The sequence below is a fragment of the Saccopteryx leptura genome, chromosome 8, assembly GCF_036850995.1.
Source record: "Saccopteryx leptura isolate mSacLep1 chromosome 8, mSacLep1_pri_phased_curated, whole genome shotgun sequence".
NCBI lineage: Eukaryota > Metazoa > Chordata > Mammalia > Chiroptera > Emballonuridae > Saccopteryx > Saccopteryx leptura.
In genome coordinates this window covers 22,293,772-22,313,761 of record NC_089510.1, presented here as the reverse complement: position 1 = coordinate 22,313,761, position 19,990 = coordinate 22,293,772, and the positions used below count along the sequence as shown (strand labels likewise).

Sequence of the window (19,990 nt, the reverse complement as noted above, 5' to 3'; positions counted from 1 at the left end):
GGGCCCTGCACAGATTTAATTCCTATAACCTTGCAAGAACAGCTCTTTTAACAGATGTGGAAGTTTGAGTTTAGGAATGCACTTAATTGCTTAAGGCACCACAAGCATAAATAAATATAGCTGATCCCTACACCTCTTTCAGCTGTTTCCATTAAATCATGTTCTGGCAGTTTCATTTACTGAATGCTTTTTGAGGAAAAAAGTTTTCTAGATTAGAGTGATTTGGGGTATTATATCATGCTATTAAAATATCCGTTCACCCAAAAGTAGTTAAGTACCTATTAACAGGAGACTGCTTTAAATTTCCTGGAAACTGAGAGTTTCTGAAAAGACTGAATTTAAAGGGAAAGAGTTCATCTTATAAATAGGAAGAAACTTGCTCTAGATCTGCCACTTTCAAACCTAACAGTGCACCAGTCACCTGGAAGACTTCTCAAAGGGACAGATTGGTCCCCACCTGCCCAATATTCAGCATTTCTTACAAGTTCTGAGGTGATGCCGATTCTGTTGCTCTGGAGACCACACTAAGAATCACTGCTGGTAGAAGAGAATAAAACAACAAGCAGCTATGTCTGTAGCCAACTTCATCCACTGTCTCTGAAATCACTGATCTTCAGATAAGTCTAGCCTTCTCAATTTGGATATATTAGATCCACTCATGCTCTACATTTGTAGGGAAAACTGTGTGACAGAATGGAAACTGCATGGCATTATGGTTTGGGGACACATCTGATTTTTCAATTCCATCTGTTTATAAGCTGTTTGACTTTAGTCAAGTTATTTAACCTTTCTCAACCTTCATTTCTGAAAAGTAGTGTTCTTACCGTTGTTTCAACAATTAGGGATTACACATGTAAAGTAGCTGTTACACAGTAATTTAGTAAAACAAGAAGCTATTTCTTCTCCAGTGTGCAGCACCCATAGATAAGACATGAACCTCTCTCCCACTTTTAGTTTTCATTCCATGTACTGTTGGATTTTATTCATTTTAGAGAGACAGAGACAGAAGGGGGAGAAGCAGGAAGCATCAACTCCTGAAGGTGCCTTGACCAGGCAAGCCCAGGGTTTTGAACTGGTGACCTCAGTGTTTCAGGTCAATGCTTTATCCACTGCTCCACCACAGGTCAGGCATCATTTGGTTGTTGATATCAGTATGGATCTTATGTTACGCTATGAAAAGCAAGATATCTGTGAACTTAGTAATATTTGATTGCTTCTCAGAATTCCTGAAGTTTCAGAAAAGAAAAATTGAAAGTGTAGTAACCGCAATAATTTTATCTAAATACCTCAAAACACTTAATAGTCTTAAGTTCATATGACCATAAATCATAGTCTGAGAATTGTAGATCTCAGCTCTAGAATGCTTTAATAACTTTCTCATAGTGTTTTTCAAAGTATAACATTTGTAATATGTGCAAAACACTGTATTTAACACAGTACATGTTCTTTTATTGATGAGTGCTAGCTCATCGAATTAAAGAGGTTCTTTTTCTATGTCAGGCCTATTTTTTCCAGTTGCAAGTTATAGCAAGTAGTGTAGAGGTTTTCCTTTGTCAGTGCACCAACAAAGTAGGAGCCCTCCTACCCAAGGATCTGACTTTTAGATATAGATCAATTGGCTTAGTCATTTTCCTATTGAAATGCTTTTGCAGATAGTAATTTTCATCATCATCATTTACATCTTATTTCCAAATGAATTCACAGTTTTTCATTTTTTTCTTTAAGTTCCACCAGAAACTCTTCATCTTTGAAGAATTATCAGCGTAGATAAATCCATCCAGTGTCTTGTTTTTGGAGTTCTGACATTTGTCTTGTACCTGCTAACCCTGCAGCAGGTACTGTCTCACCCTGAAGCCATGTACCTGACAGGACTGGAGTAACCAGCATGCTTATCAACATGTAATCCCTGCATGTGGGCATTAGGTAAAATAATTTCTAAAAAGGTCTATTTATGTAAACTTGCTTTTTTCTCTATATTTTTTAAATCACTCAATAATCTGAATATTAACAGAAATACCTCATTCTTTTAGGAGACATAATAGAAACTTCTTACATATACCTTAACCCTAATTCCTTTTGAGGCATTGTGCTACATAAAACTGAACACTTCATTACCAACGAGGACAATGTTTTATTGAACAAATCTATGTACAGTACAAAAAATTTCTTGAAATGAGACACTATTGTTGATTTATTGCAGTTCAATGGCTCAGTTTTAACCTGTACTCTTATAAAATGCAAAGTAAAATAATTTAATGTTCAACAAGGAAGCACAAATTCCTTTCTTGCTGAATCTGTAATATCTTTCACATAGTAACAATTCCAGAATGCATATGCAGCATTTAGTCATTCTGAGAAGGTGTTTTACAGTACCAAATAAATTAAAAAATAAACACTATCATCCCTTTTAGGTTTCTCATCCATACAACAGTTTAAGCAAAACACGAAAGGAGTACTTCTGAACCTTCAAGTGTGATCTGAGAAGAATCACAAGTTCATTATTATAAATTATCTACTAATTATATAATTGGTGGTTTAAAAAAAAAGAATATGGCTAAAGCCCAAAGTACCAGTGTCCTTGTCCACGGAGATTTCTCTTTTCTACCTCCTCCATAATATCTGAGCAGCAAAAATTCAGATTTGCTCTTTTCTTGACCTTACTGAAACAAAGCAGAAAGCTAATATTTAATGTTTTGAAGGCAATTTTTATTTAAAAACAAAGGATGGAAACTTGGTCCATGTAAGATAAACACATCCTCAAAATAGTAGAAAAGAAAGAATAAACTGAGGAAAAAGAAGCTTTTCTTCTGGATTCCAAATTAGAACTGTTGGAAGTTTATGTATCCTCTAAAAGCAAAATGATGTAAGTTTATGTTTTATAATACATATATAAAATGTACACATTTTTTCAATAGCAATCACTTGAGGAGTATATGAAGAGGTTAGAACAGGGTGGTCAAACAGAATTTTATAAGACATTTCTTATGTATAAACCAATTTGATCTCAGTCTTTCAGAAACAGTTTTCCCTTAGCAACACAAAAGTAGAAATAAAACCAATTAAAGACAAAAAAAATAACCTATGGAATATGTTTAAAACATCTTGGTATGAACTGGAAAATGAAGGTAATTTGTAGACATCATAGTTTCAACTTACAAAAAAAAAGTTAAAAATGTGATAGAATGTTAAGTTGTAATTTTAAACTTCTGGAAAATGAAATAAAAAATATATTAAAAAAAAAGAAAACAAACCAAAAACTTCATTGTCCAAATGAACTAGTTTCCAAACAGACTTTTTATTATGCGATTATTTTATACTAAACTTAAATAGGTCTCTAGTACTAGATTTTTAGTGTAAGGAGTATGGAAAACATTTTAAGCTGACTTTAAAGAATTTTAAAAATCTGATTTGTTTACTTGTTATTTAAGTATGATTCTACAGCCTAATGTAGGCTACATAAAAAGACAAAACAAACCTAAATTTTATTGGAATGAATTTATGACTGTCAACTATATAGTACTGAATGCCCATGACAAATAAGCTAATAAAAATGGGAAATTATTTAGATATGATCTATCATGATTTCAAAATCCTAGTTAATAGAAGTCTTGAAGCTACTGTGAAAGAAATGTCCCACAAGGGTATCACTCAAGAAGCTTTAATATCCAAAAATCGAATATTCAAAATATTTGGATGTAGTAGGGCCTGATCTGATTATCTGCTTTGAACAAAAATGTGTCAGTTGGAATACTGGACTATTTGGCCAACACTGGTACTTCACTAGCTCAGGTTTTGAAGAATCTGCCTTCGCATCTTGATTCGTTTCTCCCTGCTACAGGTTAACGCATTATTAAGTAAAAGGAGGTCGTCAACCTTCCTCTTTTAAAGAATGTACAACACATCCAAGAGGGCATTTTAAAAAACTTTTTCTGTCTTAATGATTTATTGACTATTAAGTTAAAATCTTCCTTAGGAAAATTACTGGTCATTAAGGAAAATAAATGCATCAATATATCTTATTGTGTTCTTGCTGTGCAAATTTTTGTGTAAATATTTATTTTCATATATATATATATAAAAATTACAATTCAGACCAAATTCATCACTAATAAATAAGAAAGCATGAGTAGTATGGCTTATTTAATAATTAACTTCCCTAACTGAATAAAACCAATTCTTGACCTGATTCCTAGCTTACATATTTTTTTACAGCTAGTTATTTTTATAGGACTGTACTTAGATAACTCACATTAATGTCTAAAGGACCTTACTATGAATCATCAAGCAATGTCCTAACACTACTCTATATACAGATAAAAATATCCCAGTGTGCTTATACCATTATTCACATTGAGAAATTTGTAATTCAGTGTTTTCCTTCAACTAGATAGCCTTTAATGGTCTTAGATTCCTCCCATCTGTCCCCAAAGTTACCAGTGGTACTTGTTCTATTTAACCGACACTGCTGCCTTTTAAATAAAATTCATTGGTATTGAAAGGTCCTCTCAAAGCACTGTTTTATTCTTTTGCTTTTGTTTTTAGTTTTCAATGTTAGCATGCCATTCATTGAACTGTGACCTATTTAATCATCTGAAAATAAATTACCATCGTTTATGGATAGAATGATGATAAATCAAGTTTAATTTTCATGTGTCAGTTTTTAAAATATAATAAACTAAAGAGCAGTGGATTCCTTAAACCATGTTTGACCAGAAGGGAAGTCATAATCAGATTACACATGATAATAAAACAAATTTCATTTGTAGAATACTATAACTTGTTCATTGTAAACCAACCTCTCCTCTTTTTTAAATACAGTGGTACCTTGAGATACAAACAGAACAACATATGAATTTTTTTAAGATACGACCTATGACTCAGTCCGTATTTTTGTTCGAGATCCAAGCGAAATTCCGAGATATGAGTGGTGATTGGGGAAGCCGCCGCTAGGTGGCGCATTGGCGCACGGGTCCAGTATAGGCAGTTTGATATATGAGTTGACTGACTTACGAACTCGGCTATGGAACGAATTAAATTCGTATCTCAAGGTACCACTGTAATGGGTTAACTTTTCCCTTTCTGTAAGGCTATAGCTGGTTTCTCTTTCTGACTAGTTGCCTGAACATGTTTCTCACATAAGCGAAACTGAACATGCTGCTATCAATCTCACAAACTTTTTTTAAAATGTGGTTTTCTGGATAACTGGTACTTTGGGAGTTTTGTAATAACACTTTTGGACTCTAAACCAGCACATCTCTGTGAGTTCATTCTAGACAATGTGCTTTGTCTTTATCTTTGTTATCCGAGACCACTCTAAAATTAAGGCCATCAGGGAAATAGCAAACTGATGATGCATTTTCTTGTAGTGCTTTTTTCACACTACTGCTTGATCGACAGATCTTTCTGAAACATTTTAATCAGGCACCTGTAAAACAGAACACATCTATTAATTCAGATTTTCTAGATGTTCAACTGGAATTCTAAGTCAGATTCCTGTTTTATACTCTTACACATTCAAAGAATATTGATATCAGCAGAAAGGCAAGCTCTTTTGCTCATTTTTGTTTTTCAGTTATTTTGTGATTCTTGTAAACTGTCTTTAGGCTCAATTTTATTTTGGTTACATTTTAGCAGACAGATGAAAGACATTTCCATCATAATTACTTTGTTACTAGAACTTTAATTACATGAAGCTCAGAATGAAGAAAAGCCTCAGATACAGTGAAAGCATAATCAAAGAGAATGAAATACGTGTGTACAAGTTATGGCTCCCACAAGTTCACAGGCCTGTGCCCATGCAAATTACTTAATTTATCAATTTCAGTTTGATCTAAAAAACAGGACAGTACTATCACCTCATAATGGGAGTATGGACTAAAGAAAATATATAAGACGTGCTTTATTATCTAAGCTCCACAAATGTTATTTTTTAACTTCAGAGACCTATGTCATTTTCTATTTCTACAGATATAACTACTGAGAAGGTAGAAGACTTACTTTCATCATCTGAATCAAATCCAAAGAGTGTCTGACATTTCTTTTGTGCAAGGTGAGCCTCAAGTGCTTCTGCATTACAGTAGGTGGTCAGGCATTTGCCACATCTTAATCTTTTCATTGATTTTTTACAAATGTTATCTTGATCAGAACAGGCGTCTATCCTATCAGTCAGAAATTTTCTGCGTTTTGGCATACTAAGGTACCGTTCATCAAGGTAACTGGGAGGCAAGGGTCTGACATATGGCTTTGACACAATTAAGCCATATGAAGTACGTTCACTCGTCCGATTTGGTTTGGATGGTGCCTGAGATACTGGCAGGGGACTGTGTTCTTGTGGTACAACAGTGGGTAAAATGGAACCGTTTTCTGTCCTGGTTCTATTTGTATCAATTTTCAAAGCAGGGTCTGATGAAACTAAAGGTGTCTGTTCTATTCCACTGTGTCCATTGACTAAATCACTAATACAATTATTTTCAGAATTTGGCTCTGTGTCAGGCATCTTTTGGTCTATCAAGCTTGTATCAGAAACAGTGTCATTAGAATGTTCATTTCCATTCTGAACTAAATTGTCTGTCTTCTTCTCCCTACTTTCTAGATATGTCTTTGGTTCTGTAGAATCTTTCCTTGATTTGCTAGTAGAAACTGGCAGGCTAATAGCTTGTTTCTCATTAGTACATGAGTCTTTTTCCTGATGATTAGGATTGGAGTCTGTAAGAACATCCCAAACAACTGCTTCACCTGGTTGTGCAGATGATTCTGGCGTTTTACTTAAATAGTGCTGAGCTTCATGTTCATATAGCAGAGGAAGATCTTTGAAAAGCTCATGGCATTCTGGAAAACTACACTGAGCTTGAAATATCCTGTGACTTTTGATGTGCTGAGCAAGCTGGAATGGCAGCTTAAATGACTCACTGCAATTAAAATGCAAACAAAAGTACACATTGGGATAGCTGTGTCTATTGAGGTGATCTATGAAATGCTGAGAATCTTCAAACTGCCTTTGACAAAATTTGCATTTCCCTTTGCTCCACTTCATTATCGTTTGCCGCACATTTAAGTCAGTTGGATGTGCAGTTCTTGCATGTTTATTTAGAAATCCAATTCTTTTAAATATCCTGACACAGCCAAGAGCAGGGCACTTAAAATTTCCTTCTTGATCTGTATCATATATGTCTTTTGGATGGCACACAGTTCCATTGATTTTATGAAGTACTGAAGTTTCTTGATTCAGATCATAATCGTCTTCTTCATAATCACCTTCTTCGTCCTCTTCCTCCTCATAGTCATCCTCACATACAGGTAAAGGCTCCAATACATTATTTACATAGCTATCAGGACTGCCATTTTCAATAATGTTTTCAACAGCATTTTCCGATACACGTAAGGGAATTTCAGTGAATTCAGCCACACACGCAGGGGCCACTTCTCTGTTTCCATCACTGGAAGTATTAATAATCTGCCCTTTCAAATCTTTATCACCAGAATTCCCATTTTCAAATGAAATTAAAGAATTGGAACAATATATTTCTCCAAAGGCAGAAGTTTCCTGATCCTCTTGTTGAGCTGCAGCAATCTGCTGTCTTTGTATTTTTTTAACATGATTCTTTAAATGCTTCTGCATAAGTCCTTTGTTTCTAAATTTCCTACCACATATAACACAGGAAAAACTGCCCTTTTTCTGATGCGCCTGGGCATGCCTTACAATGTGACCACCTAGAAATTCCTTGTTACATAACATACAGCGGTGCCTCGGGACGCTGTGATCTCCTTTAGAAGCGTTAAGAGCGGTCAGGTTTCTCTTGGTGATAACATGGCCTTTAGGTTGTACTCCACACCCATCATCAGGGTCGAGCTCTCCAGTGCTCTGGTCTGTAAGCGAGTCAAGCCCTTCATCTAAACCTTTCTGTTCCACTGTTCTTTTAAGATTACCTGTAGAATTCTCCAGTGTATTTTCATTTAGAAATCTAATTGCTGACTTATCACTCAGTAATGCTACACAGTTTTTCTTAATCATTACAAAGTTCCAGAACTCAGGATCAAAAAACAATCCCTTTTTCAAAATTGGAAGTAATTCAAAACGAACACGATTTTGAACACTACTCGTGCCTTCATTATATTCTTCATCTGGACGTTTGTAAAGCTCTTCAACAGTATGATAAGCTTCCAAGGAGCGCTCAAGAAAAAATATTGAGAGTGCACAAATCCTGAGGATCTCCAAATCATTTGGCAAAAAATGTGCAATTGTTTTATATATTAGACACTTAGTTTTGGGATCATCATGAAGGTCGAGTTGTAGAGCACAACCACATATTTCAACACAAATTTGTAAGCCTTCTTCTTCCACCTGTAAAAAGAAAAAAGTATTAGTACTAAATACCTTTTAAAAAATGTGTATCTTTTTAAAACACAGCTCTGAAATGAAAACTAAATACATTGTATCTCAAATGTGCAATTTTCCTCAATGGGTATCCTTAATTCTTAATGTAAAAAGAAATCGTTTTAAATTTGAGAATTACCTGGAAAAGATAGCATTTTCACTTTCAATGTATTTAATTTTCAAGTTTGTTAAGCCATACTATCCGTAATACAAAGTGTTTCATAACCTTATGATGATTTAAAATATAAAATGCATCGTAAACTTAAGAAGATTAAAGTTTCTTATAAATCTAGATCCTGTTTATTTTAGGTACCAATCTCACAATCTGACAGAAGGATTAAATGATATGTATTTAAATACACTTGTCAATTTTTGATGTTAAAAATATAATTTAAAAATGCTTAAAGAAACTTTCATAAAGCTGCACTAAATATTACTTCTTTTACTTAAGTAATATCATTTATTCAAGGAAGAGGAGAAATGTAGAACACTTGAAGAGGGCACTTACAATCTTTTCAAATCTAATAAGGTTTCAGAATAATGAACCTACTGGAAGTTATCTGAAATTTATCTAAGCTTTGAAAATTTTATGTATGACACAAAGATAGTAACTGTATTAGCTTTTACTGGGGAATTTGTTGTCTGGCCACCCTAATTCAAGTTATAAATAATGATATTAGTGATTTGGAATGATTTAAATGCTTATTTGAGTAGAAAGAGGTACAAAAGTAGTATTCCTTAAAATTGTTTGTGTGTGTACACATCGTACTTTCCTATATATGGTATGCCAGAGACGACAGACAGGAAGACTACCTAACTAATAGTTTCATGTCCTATTAGTCCTTTACATGCTATGTAACCCTGCTTAACTATTTACAGTTCCACAAGTAGATCGTAACTTCGCACATCATATTCTTGTTTTATCTAGATGCTAAATTCCTACCTACCTCCTGTTCGTTCTTTGGGCATCAGTTGTACTCTGAACTGATTTTGGCCCCCGCGCTGGAGTAGAATTAAACATTCTCCGTTCTCCAAAGTCCAGTCTGCACCCTCTCTCATCTCATGAAATTATAATATACACAGCTGCCCAAGTTTATAATTTTCAGAAACATGAGAAAAGGACAAAAAGGAACAGGACACTCTTACCTGACATCCTTTAACAATTCCAGTATATTTATGGATGGAAACTTCAACTTTTAGTGTAATATTCAAGTCCCTTTAGTATAATATTTCCAGCACCTACCCCCACCTCCTGCAGGCCCTCTGATTAGTTTCATCTCCTGGGGACTCCACCTAGGTTTCTTTAATACACTACTAATGTCACTGGACAGTTGTGAGAAACCATAAAATGAGGCAACAGTGCTCTGTAAAATACAAATGTATTATCCTCCTTTATTATTCAAAACTCCGTTTAAAGCACCCTCTGTGAAGCCTTTTCACATATGCCATCTGTAAGGCCTCCTCTGACTCCTTCGGCCTCTGTGCCCCTCTCCACAGCCCTGAGGCACGCGCATGACCTAGTCCATTAGATAGAGAGGACTGTAAACATTTAAGCACATTTTTAATATTTATTTCATCTTTTGAGTTTTTCCTCTTATAATGTATTCTTAGGTTGACCAGACTTGTGAAAATAAGAAAGCTTTATGAGAATTGGCTGGACTTCACCTATGTTAAACTTTCTTTAATAAGTTAAAGTCTCTTCATTTTGGTGCAAATTAGTATCATATATAAAAAAAATATATAGATACATCTTTATTTTTTTAAAAAGTTTTACACGTGACTCTGATGCACTTTAAATGTTGAGAAGTATACTGTAGCATAATTTGTTTTCTCCCTTTTTTGGCAGGGAGAGAGGTTAACTTTGACAATGCATTTGACTGACATTTCACTATTTAGTAATGAAGTTATTAAGGCTATTAGCAGAAGAAATAGGAAAAAAACAAAAAACCACTGATACTATGCTGCCAACTTTATGTCATGGGACTATGATCTCTACATGGTCAGCATCTAGTGAGTGACGTGATAATGAATGTGATAAATAAATAGATACAGAAGAGAAAAAAATCACATATATTATTTAATGGATGCCTCCTTATATATTTAAAGTAACCCACATAAAGATTCAGTTAAAATGTATGTTCTACTCAAACATACATTTGTTAAATATGTTAATATTTGAGGGGAAATAGTTAAAGGAGCTGCAGGATGTATTTTTATGTCTATATAAGAGTCATGTAGAATTGCACTCGCAGTTGGCTCATTAAAAACTTCAGAACTATTTTTAAAAACAGATAATGGGCTTATACTACAGTATTATATAAAATAAACACTTTAAAATTTGTCCTTATGTTTCAAAATGCCTTGTATTCATGGCTTCTTTTCACCTAAACGTCAGACTTAAAACTATGAACCGTATTTCTTTTTGACAGTGAGTTGGTATTGCTGATATATAGTTTGTCTGCAAATTAGTTAACTGTCATTTAATTTTCATTTAAAATAAAGGGGTAAATATATCCTCTTTACCTCATCCTTAATGATTTTCATGAAAGGAAATATGACTCTCACATTAGTTGCTGTTCTTAAAAGCTGGTAGCATTGATCTACAAAAACGTGCTTTGAAGGATTGGACTTAAGCTGAAGTTTACTCCATATGAAAATCAACTCCCTGTAATTGAGAAAAAAAGAGAAATATCAAAAACACAGTTTATAAAAACACAGACATTACTTCTCTAGTGCCCTGACTGAGACGCACAGCGAGTAGGCATCAATGGGTATCATGTAAAACCCCCAGGCTGCTTCTGCCGCCTGGATGACACTAATGGGAGCTGGGAGTGGGGGTGGGGAGCTCAGAAATGACAGTTTGCAGTAGTAAGGAATGAATTCCAATCATATGTTGACAAACCTAAGGCATCTCTAGTACCTAATCAAAACAAATTCTCGTACCAGTGTACCAATATTATGACATTACTTTAAAAAAATAAACAAACTTTGGCCATTAATTAATACCCTACCTGCAAATTTAGAAATCAATGCTATAGACTTTCAGCAAAGACATGGTTCTTATTTTTCATCTATTAAGATACCAAAAGTATACAGATTGAACGTGTAAGTATATTAGAGTATTAATTCTGAAATGTTTTAGGTTACCTGCCTTTCCATTAAGATGCAATACTTTCAGTAAAGACAAGCTATGTGCCATTTAAAGTGTTTCAGAGGTATATTATTTTCTAAAATATGGCCAAGGTTATTATATAATCAATGCTATTAGATGAAGCAATGGGTTTTGAGGCAAAGGATATCATAAGGTATACTTGATATATTTATATTTGGATATCACATTTTAGCAAATTAGAACTCTTTAAACATATCATTAAAATTACATAAAGTACCTCACCAGGCGGTGGCACAGTGGATAGAGCATTGGACTGGGATGCAGAGGACACAGGTTCGAAACCCTGAGGTTGCTGGCTTGAGTGAGGGCTCATCTAGTTTGAGCAAAGTTCACCAGCTTGAGCCCAAGGTCGCTGGTTTGAGCAAGTGGTCACTCGGTCTGCTGTAGCACCCCCCATCAAGGCAATCAATGAACAACTAAGATGCTGCAACAGATAATTGATGCTTCTCATCTCTCTCCCTTCCTGTCTGTCCCCATCTGTCCCTCTCTCTGTCTCTGTCACACACACACAAAAAGTTACATAAAGCATCATAATCTGAAAAGTATTAAAATAATTAATGAAAACATTCTTTTTGAAAAAAGTGATTTACTCAGTATGTACTTTGAGCCCAGTATATACACACACTATTAAATCTAAGGACAGCTGGACTGTCATGAAAATGGACAGTCTACTTAAGACAAAATAGAAAACACAAAACAGAAAATGATGGCAAGCAACATATTAGCACTAAACCCAAACTTCCACCTCTGTTTCATACTAGCTATGTGAGTGTTCATAAGTTCAGTCTACCACCCACTTTTTGTTCTGCACACATACTCCTTTGAAAACTCACTGGGTTTCACACCTTGCTCTCAACTCTCTAGCTCTTACTTTACCAATTTCCGTGCCTTGGTATATTTCAATTAAGATTGCTTTCTATCACCTTAACCCTCTTAGAACAAATAATATTTCTGCAAAATTGATGATCTTTTCCTACATCAGTCAGTGACACTACACATTCCTCCAACCTATCTATTTTTCATAGTCTTTGCATTTTGATTCTACTTTTCCTAACAGCCACCCCATTTTTTTCTCTATGCCACCACCTTAGCCTTGTATTTTACACAAGTACTTCTACAGCGTTTTTAACTGACCTTTTCCACCTTCCCGGTCATTTCCTTAGCACTTACTCTATAATGCCATATAGTGTCAATAGCAATGGAAACGGGTTTTAGAATAAGCAGCATCAGGATTTGAATCCTGGGCACTCTTCTAGGTTGGTTCCTCACAGTTAATTTGCTTCTTTTAGTCACACTTTTGTTTATGTTGATTGCTCTCCTTGGAAAGTATTTCTCTATTTCTAAGATAAGCTTATCTTTTCAATGTCCATATCAAGTGTCTCTTCAGGAAAGCTTTCATGAATACAACTAAACTAACGTGGTAAGACTTCAGAACAGATCTTATCCTTCTTTCTGATTTCATGCCTTTGTATATTTTCTTGCTTAGGTCCTGGTTGCCCAACTACTAATAACTATAAATCTCAATGATATACTCTATAGAAATAGTGGCAAAAAACCTGAGATTGGGAATAAGAGAGCGCTACAATCAATAGGGCACGATATGCTACCTCTATGGAATGGCATCACCCAGTTTGCAGTGAGCTACCTTTACCTGGCAGTACCCCTAATACACAAGGTTGGAACCCCAGTGACCATGTCTCCTATGTGACCCTCCTTTCCCCATTTATGCCACAGGTTGAAATTTTTGAAATTCAGTTCTTCAAAAATTTTCTTAAAATTCACATCACTTTGCCTGACCAGGCGGTGGCGCAGTGGATGGAGCGTCAGACTGGGATGCAGAAGGACCCAGGTTCGAGACCCCAGGATAGCCGGCTTGAGCGTGGGCTCATCTGGTTTGAGCAAAAATTCACCAGCTTGAACCCAAGGTCGCTGGCTCAAGCAAGGGGTTGCTCGGTCTGCTGAAGGCCCGCGGTCAAGGCACATGTGAGAAAGCAATCAATGAACAACTAAGGTGTTGCAATGCGCAACAAAAACTAATGATTGATGCTTATCATCTCTCCATTCCTGTCTGTCTGTCCCTGTCTATCCCTCTCTGACTCTCTCTGTCTCTGTAAAAAAAAATAAAAAAAATTCACATCACTTTTTGACAAGCGCCCAGGCACTCCAGCCTCGGCAGCAATGACTAACTCTGTGCATGATGTGATAACATCTACTCTCAGGAGGCAGACATGTGTAAAAACTCAGACCTTGAGCAATAGGATATAAATAACTCCCATGTCACTACTGTTCCAATTATTTATAATAACGGAACAGAAGGCGTAAATGGGTTAAAATATTAATTCAGGAATAGGAAACTGACCCTAGTCAGTTGCAACTCTGAAATGTTCTCAACTCTAAACTATGAAGCTTGGGGTCTATTAGCATTCCTTCTGGTCTGCAACAGGAGAGACTGGAACCAGCTGGCATAAAAGACAAAGAGATTTTTTAAAACCCTAGCAATCTCAGTGTCCCTGGTGGCACTTCTTTATTGAGGACCAACTATATATCCCTGTCCTTTTAATGGTTCATGTCATACCACGTTATCTTTCCAATAAGTATAGGCATACCTAATATTTTTGCACTTCACTTCAGTTTGATTCACTGATGTGTTTTTTACAAGGTGAAGACGCTCTCCAAGTAAAAGATTATGACTGCCTTTATCGCAAAGTCACTGTACTGCGATACTTGCTGTACTGTGGCGGCTGGAACCAAACCTGCAGTATCTCCAAGGTATGCCAACACTACGGTCCCCTAAACTGTTAAGACATAGGGTGCTATCATTTTCAGACTGACGGGTTTAATTCCAACCTCATCTTGTTACTAGCTGTGAGACTTTTATCTCTTTTATCCAGTTTTCTTATATATAAATGGAATTAAGGAAGGTAAGTGAAAAGTCCTGATCCATGGATAGAGCATTGATCAGGGATGCTGAAGTCCCCAGTTCGAAACCTTAAGGTCACCAGCTTGAGTGTAGGCTCATCAGCTTGAGCATCGACTAGCTACATTAAGAGTAGGGTTGCTGGCTTGAGCGTGGGATCATAACATGATCCCAAGGTTGCTGGCTTGAGCCCAAAGGTTGCTGGCTCGAAGCCCAAGGTCACTGGCTTGAGGCCCCAGGTCAAAGCATGTATGAGAAACAGTCAATGAACAACTAAAGTGAAGCAACTATGAGCTGATGCTCCCTCCCCCTTACTCTCTCTCTCAAATCAATTAAAAAACATATATTACTGCCTGTCTTAACCTTTAATAAAAAGAAATTAAAGATAAGTGAAAACACCTGGGTAAAATGTCTGATATATAGTGTGTCTGTAAAGTCATGGTACACTTTTGACCGGTCACAGGAAAGCAACAAAAGACAACAGAAATGTGAAATCTGCACCAAATAAAAGGAAAACTCTCCCAGTTTCATACCTAGTCAGTGCAGTTCGATGTGGGCTCACGCACAGATTTTTTAGGGCTCCTTAGGTAGCTATCCTGTATAGCCTCTACAGACTCGTCACTGACTGATGGCCTACCAGAACGGGGTTTCTCCACCAAACTGCCGGTTTCCTTCAACTGCTTATCCCACCGAGTAATGTTATTCCTATGTGGTGGCGCTTCGTTATAAATGCACCGATATTCACGTTGCACTTTGGTCACAGATTCGAATTTAGCGAGCCACAGAACACACTGAACTTTCCTCTGTACCGTCCATATCTCGACTGGCATGGCCGTGGGCTGCTCTGCTGTATACATGGTGTTACGTCATCATCTGTGCATGCACACATGCTGCCACATCATCCTACAGAAACTGGGAGGGTTTTCCTTTTATTTGGTGCAGATTTCACATTTCTGTCGTCTTTTGTTGCTTTCCTGTGACCGGTCATAAGTGCACCATGACTTTACAGACACACTGTATACTGATGTTTAAGACTCACTAGTTTCCTGTATTCTTTCCTTGTCTTTATAAATATTTTTTTAAATTGAGAGGGGGCAAGGCAGAGAGACAGACACTCACATAAATCCCAACTGGTATCCACCCGGCAAGCCTCGTATGGGGTGGATACTCTGCCCATCTGTGGCTGCTACTCTGTCACCGGCAACTGAGCTATTTTTAGCACCTGAGGCAAGACCATGGAGCCATCCTCAGCGCCTGGGGTCAACTTGCTCAAACCAATCAAGTCATGGCTGCAGGAGGGTAAGAGAGAGAGAGAGAGAGAGAGAAGGGGCAGGGGTTGAGAAGCAGATGGTCGCTTCTCTTCTGTGCCCTGACTTGAATCGAACCCAGAACCATCCACATTCCAAGCTGACACTCTACCACTGAGCCAACTGGCCAGGGCTTGGCTTTATAAATCTTACTAGTACCAAGCTATGAGATTTGTTCAATAGATGTTTGCTAGTGATCTAAAAAAAACAGTCTTCTTAAATGTTCAAAGCATTTAGAGGAAGCCTCTTGAGGAAATAGGGTAAAGGAAAATGTAGACATGGAGTGAGATAAAAGATGATGGTGGACATTCTAAGGAAGGGGTATATTATCAACAAAGGAATATAGATGGAAGAATACAAACTGATCAACTGTATCTAAAAACACATGACATAATCTCTGCAACAGATTTAAAGATAAAAAATGGTAGTTGGAAATTATGGGAAAGTATTTCATTCAATATTATATAAATGAATGTTTAATATATTAGAAATGTATGTATTTATTCTCCAACTTATTCCAAAAAATAATTTGAGACTCCTTACAGAGATATTTTCAAGGTACAATATAATTTTTTTCTCTTTTCCGAAGAGAGAGAGATCTTCTCTTTGTTTCTGTTAACTCAGGAGGAAGAAACTTAGTAAACAAAATGTAATACAAGATACAGTCAATTTTGCAGGAGAAGCTACCAGTATGGATTTTAGCTTTCTAGCAGGCAAAGCAGAAACGTCAGGCTGTGCTTGTGAAGCTCCCTTCTGACTAAATTTACAAAAGGAGGATCAGGCTTTACTTGTATACTAGGTTTTGAAGGAAAACATGAACAAAAAACAAAACACCCTAAAGACCACTAATATTCTTCTTTGTGAAGACCCAAAGGGAATGTTTCATGAAGCTAAAATTTTTTCAAACGAGAGTCCTTTAGAAAATATAGCACCAGTCTGGTGCACAAACTCATTTACCAGGTATCAAGTACTAATAAAATCAAAGCCATCATTTTATCTGGTTCCCGAGTGTAGGCTGTAACAGCTTTCACAAACCACCCTTACTACATAGGGTTTTTGTTTTTCTTTCATACTTGACCCATTTATAGTAAGTGATATTTAAAAGCAGAGGCTGTGAGTCAGGCTACCTGGGATTGAATCCTGGCTTTATTATCTATTAGTTGAACAGCTTGGGTATAATATAATCTATCCCATAAAACTTTGAATAAATGAGATAATGCACATATATAGCAAAGCTTATAGGAAGCACTCAGCAAATATTAGCAGCTGTGATTACTACATCATTGTTATTCTAGTGATGGTAAGAGAAATAGGTTTAGTAGCTTACTCTACTAGCTTGAGATAGAGCAAAACTGGACTGGGGATCAGGTTCTGTTCTTAAAGGGGAAAGATAAAGGGTAAGCTGACTCAGGGAAGGTCCAGACGAAACAGACAACACAGACCTTGTAGGCTGGAAAAAATCCCGCTCTTCAAGTTACAGTGAAAATCAACTTTGAGAAGAAAAAGGATCTCAGCATTAAGAACTATAGAGCAGAGGTGGAAGAAGTAAGAGGGCAGACCATCAGAACTCGGCCTGCTCAGAAGCAAGGACAGAGAAGCAGGCTCAGGATCCCTTCCCAGCCAGGCAGCTGCCAGCTGCATTACCCAGCTTCTATTCTCGGAGGGCAACTGGCCAGGAGCAGCAAAGATAGGCACTGTTCTCTTTTTAAGGTCCCTCCTCTGAGAGTAGAAATTGGTGAGCCAAGGAAAGAGAAAATAAAATGTTTATTGTTGTTTACACGTGATTCCAATTTACTTAAGAGTAGATTAAAATGAAAGACTGAAGATACCTTGTTTAAATATTTGAATACCACCAAGGGTAGAGAACATTCCTATCCCACAGGAAAAGATCTACTGTAATGACCACATTCTGTCTTAGAGTAACTACATATCAAATGATAATACTTAAGTGTATGTATTACCACTGCCTCCTGATCCCCTCCTGTATTTGGAATTCCAATTTCCCAGGTAAACTTTTGAATAAAAACTTCCTTAATCTAACCAAGTATATTCAGCTCTGTTACTAATTAGTTATTTGACTCTATCTCTTAATCTGAAGATTTTAATCTGTAAAACAAGAATACTAAATGAGGTTTAGCTTTAAATCCCCCTTTAAGCTATTGTTTTAAATATTTAAAATTAAAAAGTATTGATTAAAAAATGTCTATAGCCCATTATCATTTTAGATTATTATGTTCAGCAAATGAAACCTAGTTTTCCCTTACAATTTAATCAATTTAATGAAACGTCAAAGTGGAAGGGGTAGTGTATATGAGTGTGTGTGCGCGCGCATGCATGCGTGCACTGGGGAAGAGAGGGCAGAAGTTATTAGAATCTTTTTACAATTATTATTCATAGTTTCATTTAATACCACTTGAAGGATAAGTACTAAAAACACTCTCATACCACATTCTAAATTACATGATTGTTAGGTATATTTGATGCTTCATATATTCTACTAATAACTTCTAAGTAATTCTTAAAATGTTTTTTAAAAATACTTAAAATGTTTTAAAAAAACTAACACAATACCATTTACATTATACACAGGTATAAATTTAACAAATATGTACAAGATTGTATGGGGAAAACTACAAAACTTAGGTGAATTTATTCAAAGAACTAAATAAATGTAGAGATTTTCCAGGATAAGATACAATATTGTCAAGATATAGGTTCTTCCCAAATTGACCTACAGATTTCTTGTAATCCTAATCAAAATCCTGGCAGGTCATTTTATGTATATTAACAAAATGATTCTAAAGTTTATACAGAGAAGCAAAAGACCCAGAATAACCAAGGCAGTATTGAAAAATAACCAAATTGGAGGACTCATCTACCAAACTTAAAGTCTTACTAAAAAGCTAATGAGGACACTTGTTATTATTGAAAGAACAGACAAATAATCAATGGGACGGAATAGGAGTCCAGATATGGGCCCATATATACAGGCAATCAACTGATCTTTGATGAAGGAACTACAATGGAGGAAAGACACTCTTCAACAAATGATGCCGGAACAACTAACTGGACTTACGCATGCAAAAAAATTAATCTAGACACAGACATTACAACTGTCACAAAAATGAACTCCAAATGGATCATAGACCTACACATAAAATTCAAAATTATAAAACTTTTAGACTATAACATAGGAAAATACCTAGTTGACCCTGGGGATGGTGATGTCATTTTAGACATTACACCAAAGACATGGTCCATGAAAGGAAGAGCTGATAAGCTGGACTTCACTGAAATTAAAACACCCTGCTCTGTAAAACACAATATCAATAAAATTAAAAGACAAGCCACAGACTGGCAGAAAATATTTTTAAAAGACACATCTGGTAAGTGACTTTTATCCACAATATTCACAAGAATTTAAAGAACTCTTAAAACTCAACAATAAGAAAACAAGCAACCTGACTAAATAAATGGGTCTAAAACCTTAACAGACACCTCACCAAATAAGATACACAGATAGCAAGAAGCATGTGTAACGGTGCTCCACACCAAATATCATCAGGGAAATGCAAATTAAAACAACGAGATACCACTACAGACCTATTAGCAGAGTCAAAATTTGGAACCCTAACAAATGCTGGTGAGAATGAGTAACAGGAATTTTCATACATTGCTACTGGTGGGAATAAGAAATGGTACAGCCACTTTGGAAGACAGTTTGGCAGTTTCTTATAAAACCAAACATATTAACATACAATCCAACAGTTGTACTCCTTGGTATTTACCCAAAGGATTTGTAAACGATCCATTCAAAAACCTGCACACGGACGTTTATAGCAGCTTTATTCATAATTCCAAAACTTGGGAACAGCCAAGATGTCCTTTAGTATGTGAATGAATAAATAAACTGTGATACATCCAGACAATGGGATATTATGTAGCACTAAAAAGGAATGAGCTATTAGGCTATGAAAAGACAGAGAAAAACCTTAAATGTATAGTACTAAGTGAAAGAAGCCATTCTGAGAGGCTACATGTTGTATGATTCCAACTATATGATATTCTGAAAAGGCAAAATTATGAAGACAGTGAAAAGATCAGTGCTTTCCAGAGATGGAGGCCAAGGGGAAAGATGAACAGGCAGGGCAGAGGGGCAGAGGGTAGGGGGCAGTGAAACACTCTGCATGATACTACAGTAATGGGTATGTCCTATCTGT

The 19,990-nt window shown here is 36.1% G+C and overlaps 1 protein-coding gene across 3 annotated transcripts in view; it reads right to left on the bottom strand.

The window, feature by feature from the left end:
- Positions 1 to 5,385: 5,385 nt before the first annotated feature.
- The window catches only part of ZNF654 (zinc finger protein 654), a 78,109-nt gene continuing 63,504 nt past the window's right edge, over positions 5,386 to 19,990 (bottom strand). For 2 of the 3 annotated variants that reach the window (XM_066347633.1, XM_066347634.1), the window contains 3 exons: positions 10,898 to 11,039; positions 5,998 to 8,341; positions 5,386 to 5,425 (listed from right to left, as the gene is read on the bottom strand). In XM_066347633.1, the coding sequence (XP_066203730.1) occupies positions 5,418 to 5,425; positions 5,998 to 8,341; positions 10,898 to 11,039 (2,494 nt within the window). In that variant the 3' untranslated portion in view covers positions 5,386 to 5,417. Of the gene's footprint in view, positions 5,426 to 5,627; positions 8,342 to 10,897; positions 11,040 to 19,990 lie in introns of those variants that run through there. The other variant, XM_066347632.1, reaches the window with a different exon arrangement.